The 7,625-nt window shown below is 31.7% G+C and overlaps 1 protein-coding gene across 1 annotated transcript; it reads right to left on the bottom strand.

The window, feature by feature from the left end:
• Positions 1-515: 515 nt before the first annotated feature.
• LOC121424130 (deleted in malignant brain tumors 1 protein-like) lies at positions 516-6,201 on the bottom strand. The gene is made up of 2 exons (XM_041619729.1): positions 5,954-6,201; positions 516-940 (listed from the first exon to the last, which is right to left on the bottom strand). Exons 1-2 carry the CDS (start codon positions 6,189-6,191, stop codon positions 516-518), a joined length of 663 nt encoding a protein of 220 aa, XP_041475663.1. The 5' UTR covers positions 6,192-6,201.
• Positions 6,202-7,625: the final 1,424 nt, after the last annotated feature.

The following is a 7,625-nucleotide window of genomic DNA, read 5'->3' as shown; positions in this document are numbered from 1 at the left end:
GATGCTCTGTGAACAAGAAAATAAAAAAGTACGTACTTAAAGACACGAAAATATTCATATATAGATGAATTAACGATCCTGTAAAGAACGATTACAAAGATATAATTCATTATTTCTAATACAATGATAGTCCTGAAGCGTTTAATCACAGACTACATGTATACCACCGTAAATTTTGCATTCATTGGCTACTAATCAGACTACGTTTACCCACTCGAAAGTTACTTGCAACTTGTCACGCTTTGTCGACAGGTTTTGGCTGTGTATTGGTTAGCAGCCAAACTTGCAAACATAGGCACATGAAGTCGCAAAGTTGTCATCTGGGATCATTTTCATATGAGAGTACTGTAAAGGCAACTTTTTAAATATATATATCATGCTACATAACTGTTGAACTACTATTGTAAGTTTATTATAGTTAAAAGCGTAATCCAGAATTTCCTAACGTTTAGAAAATTATACTTTAAAAGTTTAACTCAAGATAATTAAACGTAGCCTATAGTACTAATTATGAATCAATAACAATCTTCACAAATGAGTTGCCAAGTAAATGGAGGATGCTTTGAAGAGAATGCTGTATCACGTTTCGTATAATCGAATATATATTCGCTCGTGATTGTGACTGACATTTGTGAATAATATATGACACCCACAACTTCGTTATGTCTACAGTAGGAAGCTCCATACTCCAGATCGAGATAGCAATCTGCCAGGCTTTCTTCTGTTCCTTCACAACTGACATAAAGAATATCACCGGTTCCCTGCCCAAACCTAGCCGAACCAGGCGCTGCCAACGCCCCGTCGAAGCCGAGCATTCTGCAGACTACCCTTGCAGCTAATAGATCCCAACCATAACGACTACAAACTGTTCCCCATGATCCACCGTACAAGACCTCCACTCTTCCTTCAGCATTGTTGGAGCCATTGACGAGGCGTACGTCTGGGTGGGAAAAAAAAGAAATTCAAATCAGGTTTATTGCAAAAAAAAACGTGATTGGCTGTCACAAACTGAATTGTACATGTTTACACAGCGCCAATATATACAAATAATGGAAATTATTAAGATAAGGAATAAAGATACAAATTAAAATTACATAATATGTGCAGTTAAACCTGGAGTTAAAATGGATTAAAAAGATATGTTAGATGACACAATATTGCATATTCATGACACAAATTGAAACTTATTTACCATAGTACTTATTTAATAATGCTGTTACGAAAATGTGATGAAATGTGTCAGATTAATTTTGGCGCTATTAGAATGTATCATTCATAATTATATTCATAATGAAATACTATAAGTCGGTTTATTTAAAGGGTTAAGGATCGTCAAACTAATGGTAATTATGGAAGTCATGTCTATGTCTATCTACAAGAACTTTAAATCGTAAATGGTAATGAAGAAATAATATTTACGTAGAAGTTTGCTTACAATATGACTTGAATAAACAATTTAGATATTCGACAATTGATGAGCTGTATTTTCGAATTTTCCTATTTTCTTTCAAAAGCGCCATTCACTACATCTCTATGATAGTGATAATAATCTTAATTTTCAGATATTTGGCCTTTTCTAAGAGATCATACGAGGGTTACATGTACGGTATTTGTATTTTGTTTTGTAGTGATATTTATTTTTCATTCAAATAAATGTCATATATACACAATCAAGGAAATGTAAAACAATTGCAGCGATACAAATTAAATAACAGTGTAATAAACATAGCAGAGACAAGTTGTATCAGAACAGAGACATAATCGGAAATTATGCAAAAATAACATTTCAACAATTAATGTATGCAGCTAAAGCAAATAATAATGATAAAAAAATCGTAACTACGCAAATTGAAAGAATGAATGTATATTGAGCATTCTCCCGCCCCATAACCCCCCCCCCCCCATCAGACCCCAAGCTGAACAAACACACACACCAACAACAACAAACAGGAGAAATAGACAAAGGAAGAAAAGAAGAAAAAAAGACATACATATAAAGGAGAGAGAAAATAAATACAAATCGATCACTGCATCTTATTCAATGATCTGTGAATGATAATCGTGTAATTGTTGCTGGGTAAAATTTTGATATTATATTTGTTATTCTGCTTATCGCGATTGCGATTAGTGTACCATGTATATTTATTTTTTTATTGAAGATTCCCCCCTTTGAACCGGATTTAATGTGTACCGATCGTAATCTATCCTATTAGTGCTAAATATAATAAATGAAATTAAATTATTACTTTTTAATTTTTTACTTCTAGGGAAACTAAAACTGTAAGCATTATGATATGGAAAATAGCCAAGGATTATTACTTCATGATTAAAGAAAGCAAATTTAACTTGAACTCACTTTCTTCACAATTTTTTTTTCAGGATGCAGTATGTGTGTCACGTAGTTTTTTTATTTTATTTATATACATATATATTTCATTAACCTTTCCAAAGATTTTTTTTTCTTTTAGTGTTTTTGAAAAACTTGAATATTTATTTCTGTATGACTTCTGTCATTCCAAACAATACAACATTATATAGCGAAAGTATCATGAGCGAGATAGATATATTGGAGAAAAAATTGCATGACAGATTCTTGTTTCGCTAACCGCTAACAACTTTGTTTCAGCTCATGATATGGAAGACATCATACTGACAGTTATCAATGAAAAGAATTCAGTATTTTTTTTTTCACACTTCCCTATTTCTTATTACACCCTTGAAATGTTGCTAGGCAAACAATAATTTTGTATCAAATTATTTTTTAATATATATATAAGTTTTTCATACGTATGCAACAATTATTTTAAAGCGGTATTTTTCTCCCTTTTGTTAAAATAATGTTGAAACGACTATATTTATTCAATTATATCTGGGCTTTTTGTGTTTAAAGCGTGCAAACCGTGAAATGATAGTGTTGGACAGGATACTTTGAATGTATTAGGAGAAATCTATAAAAAAAAAAGGAAAGTGTTGCATCATATGATTACTGGTTCTGGCAAGTTCTACTTCAAATCGTAAAAAGTATGAAAAATATAAGTAGGGACCTATGCACAAAAATTAAGATGTTTGAATGAGAATTATTTAGTTCATTACTGAGCAAGAAATCGTTGGAGCCGTCACATTAGTGAACAATTTTTGAACAATATTTTAATAGTATACTGTGTTTGTAATAAGTTTAGTTTCGAACGTAATTTCAATTTAAATAATTTGGCCTTTCAATTTACAATGACACATATTGCGTTTCATAATTATAAAAAACATCACAATTACCGGATACATAGCATGGGGCGCCTAAGATTGATAATAACTTGCATACCTCCGTAAGCTCCGTTGATGAACATTTAAGAATACACCAGCAAAATCATTTCCAATATTTATAAAATCTAATAAAATGATAGGGAAAGAAGTACTTTAGGATGGTTGTATAATAATCTTTCATGTCATCTGAAATGTTTGTAAGAGATCTGTAAGACATGAATCGATTATTGATGAAGTTGTTTTGATGAAAGCAAAAGCACTTACGAACCATTCATATCTTTATCATGTTTATCATGATAATGCTTGTCAATACTTAAGAAGTACCACGACCGCATCTCGCGACCACATCATGTATTGGTTTCTATAAAAACAGCTCATTTATTTAAGGGACTCATTAATGATCATGACGAATGATTATTCTATTATAGTTCATTTCCTCAGTCTCATTTCTAAAAAAAAAAAAGAGATATTGTGAATGACGCAATTAATTTTTGCAGGGGGAATCAATATTTCCATGCCGTTAAGGAACAAGATAAATGGTAAAACTCATTGATCAAAGCTGATAATTCATCCGAAAATATGTGTTGCTTGGTTGAACTTTTACTTTGTAGTATGTATTATGCATTCACGAACATATATTTGGATTTTCCTGAAAAATTGTTTGATCTGCTGGACTATTTTCTATATTACTTTTCAAATAAGTTTAGCAATTATCATTATCTCGGTTTTTGACCAATGGGAATATATTTCCTTTTCGTATCATTCAGTGTTGAAGTTGGCTTTTTATAATTCTGAGAGTTCGAGGGCGTAAAATGCATACTTTGTTTAAAAAAATCTATAGAGAGCATCTTTGAATATAATCTAAAAGCAAAGAATTAAAAGTGACATTATAGATCTGAATATGATAATACAAACATAAATTGATGGAGGCTTTGTTGAATAACTTTTAAGTGTACTAGTTGTTAAGGACTGATTATAAGATTTCGAAATCGATGGGTATGTATGCAATAGAGAATAATTTTTGAAGTGTCTTGTATCAATCACATCTTATTGAAAAATTAGTAGTGTACTCGATTCGTTCGGATAACACGCACAGGCTAATGATTTCCTTCATGTATAGTATATTAATGTTCAAAATTGAAACTATACTCTCTTTGTTTTCTTTGAAAGGCTTCATCCTTATCATTCTTTAAGAGTCTTTCTTAATTACTCCTGTTTGTGACATGAATCCATCCTTCTTACAATGTAGATTGTTTTAATGTTTGGTCAAGTTTTTGTTTCGAACTTCAGAATCAATCAGGGTTACTTTCATTTTCATATCGTGACCAACTACGGGTGGGCGATGATCCGGTAATTTTTTTTACGCGCCAAAGAGAGGCATGTAACTTAATTGTTCAGGAGCAGAATATTAATTTTTGGACTTGATGTTGACACATGTCGCTTGAATTCCCCCCTCAAAAAACAAATAAGTATGTTAGAATAAGAAGGAAATTAGAATATATTTGTATGTAGTCATCGGGTTATTGTTGTACTTTTGTTGGCAATCGATTAATATTGCTTGCTGGGTGACATAAGAAAGTAAACAGATACATTTTTAATATACCAGTTTATGTAAGGGTAACATTATTTGAATTAGAATAAGAATGAACGTAACCGCCGCAACAATTAAATTGTCGTCGTGTTTATATTTGATATCAAGAAATGCGTACTTAGGCTCGTTCGGTTAGACAAATCAAATAAAACAAATTGATACACAACCTTTGATTTGTTAAGATGAACAATGTATTAGTTTTTGGGAGTTGACATAATTTTATTTAAGAATACTATAATATATGAAATTATCAAACGATCTTTTTTTTCCTCGATACTCGTAAATCGTTCAATGTTGTGACTGCTCATTTTAATCTCAAACAATTCCTTGGGGGTATTTTTTTGTTTTCAGTGTTATTTTGATTTTTGTTTGTCGCTTTCATTGAAAGGTTTTTAGACGCAATGCAAAAGAACATTGATTTTATAACATAATATTAGTTCAAATTATTTAGAAGCAGGTACAGCATTAGATTCATAAACATTCTTATCATATTACACTTAAGAACATAGATTTTATAACATAATATTATATAAAATTCTTTAGAAGCAAGTGCAACATTAATAGATGCAAACATTCGAATAATATTACACTTAAGAACATTGAATTTATAACATAATATTATATTAAATTATTTAGAAGCAAATACAGCATTAGTAGATATAAAAACAATCTATACCAATATAAAATGACAAGAACAGTACAATCTGGCGGAAGTTCAAACAAGATCAATTTTAGAGAGGAAGATAATATATCAGATGGATGAATAAGAATATAATTAAGTTTTATTCTGTTTTCCAAAGAATATTTAGAAATGAACTTACATTGTATTCTTCACATGCCATATGGTTTCAAAATGTCATGGTCTCGAGATTTTACGATATATTATATGCCATTCTTAACAGATTATTACATGATTACTGTGATGTTATTGGGGCATATTTTTCTTCACGTTTGACCTCGTTATGTTATATATGTTAGAGGACAGTCTGCTAATGATATACCTTTGTACGAATATATCTATTAAGACAATTATTATGATGAAGACGGTCATTATACATGTTATATGGAATGATATTGTGGCATTTCGGAAGTAAAGCAACTTACCTGTAATAGTTTGTGCCTCAGTTTGGTACCAGCAATATACAGCTATGCCGACAAATAACAGGTAAACTCTTCTCAACCCAGGCATCTCCATGCTGTTTGAAAAACAAAGAAACAAAAAAGGCTTCCAATTTTTAGAATTTGACTTCTTTGGCAACTTCGCACACACTTCGCGCCTTTCAAAAACTAAGGGCAGAATGTTAAGTTTGAATTCCGGTATGCCTTTATCATTACGACGCATGCGCACAAAGCCAACGCCCAACACTTCGGAAGTCTTTGAGCATACTGCATGCAAACATTAACTGGAGTTCTAATATGCAAAAAAGGGGGGGAATCGGGGCGACGCATGCGCATTGCTGTACACTTTTGGAGTCAAATGAAGAATCTAATGACAAATTGCGCATTTAGCGTCATCCTTTGTGATTCGATTTCCAAGAGACTTTCGTTCAATTTTCGGGATAATCTTCATTCTCTAAATGAAACCCAGTATGTTTTCGAAATGTAAGCAAATGAAAACGAAATATTTCATAAACCTGGTTGTCCTTCCTGCTACATCCGGATCGATAATTCAACCAAAACTTTGAAATTAAATCGCCCTACATAAGATAAGCAGAATATCAACATACATTTGTATAACACTCGTTCTTTTAAAAGTTTTCCGCCAGTGTCTTACACTTATATGTAATGTTCTAAGATAGTGCATTTTATTAGAATGGAGCAACAATGAAATGATTGATCGAAGTTTCTACACACTGACGGCTTTATTATCCAGTCCCTTTTAAAATGTTGATGAATAGATGTCCCGTGTTTCCACTTGAACCGAGAACAAAACTCAGGAATAAAAAACCACCATTATGGTGTATATTGTCTGCATGGTATGATGAATGACTAGATGCCTTTTCCATTAAATTTAAAACGAGTCATATTTATATGTCATATCTTTGAATTATGTATTTTTATTCTTGTCTTTACATCAAGTTTTAATATCTAAACATTCAACTGCTGGATGCTTGTTTAAGAAATTTGTTTGTGGCAATTCGTTTTTTACTAAACCGATGGTGCCTTAACTTATCCTAAATCACGGAATCTGCATTCCTTTATAAATGGCTGAAAAATCAGAATGTTTTTATTATTTTTATTCATAAGAATATTTTGAAAGTTATGAGTTGATATGGTAATGGTGGATCTATAAAGATACATGTATGAGCGAAAACCTGTATGGATTAAAAAAAAAATAGAAAATCTATGACTCGAGATATAATATCAAATTAAATACGCATCATCAAACACATTATCTTTACAAATTAACATTAAACCTAAGGGCTTGGTCGCAATTAACTTGTTTACTGTGAATTTGAAAAGAAGACAACGATAATCCGATTCATCGCTACAATCGATTCAACTATCCCAACCAAATTTTACTCTTTTTTAATCTTCTGATTACTCAATTAATGGATGACAGGAGAGGCCGAGCGCCCTCTTGCGTTCCCATAAGCGAGTCGGGGAGCGGTTCTTCTTTTCTTCGCCGAAATTTTTATGAAAAATACAGCCAAGCTTTTTTCATATCCGTTCAAGTATTCCCGGCACGTCCTTGCATTATAATAATACATGTTTTCCATAACGAAAAAAATAAGGAAAAATATATGAAATATAATACAGACCAATTACAACAGAT

Source organism: Lytechinus variegatus, chromosome 11, assembly GCF_018143015.1.
Source record: "Lytechinus variegatus isolate NC3 chromosome 11, Lvar_3.0, whole genome shotgun sequence".
In the NCBI taxonomy this organism is placed as follows: domain Eukaryota; kingdom Metazoa; phylum Echinodermata; class Echinoidea; order Temnopleuroida; family Toxopneustidae; genus Lytechinus; species Lytechinus variegatus.
The sequence above is the reverse complement of the archived record's forward strand: the minus strand, read 5'-3'. Positions and strand labels throughout refer to the sequence as shown.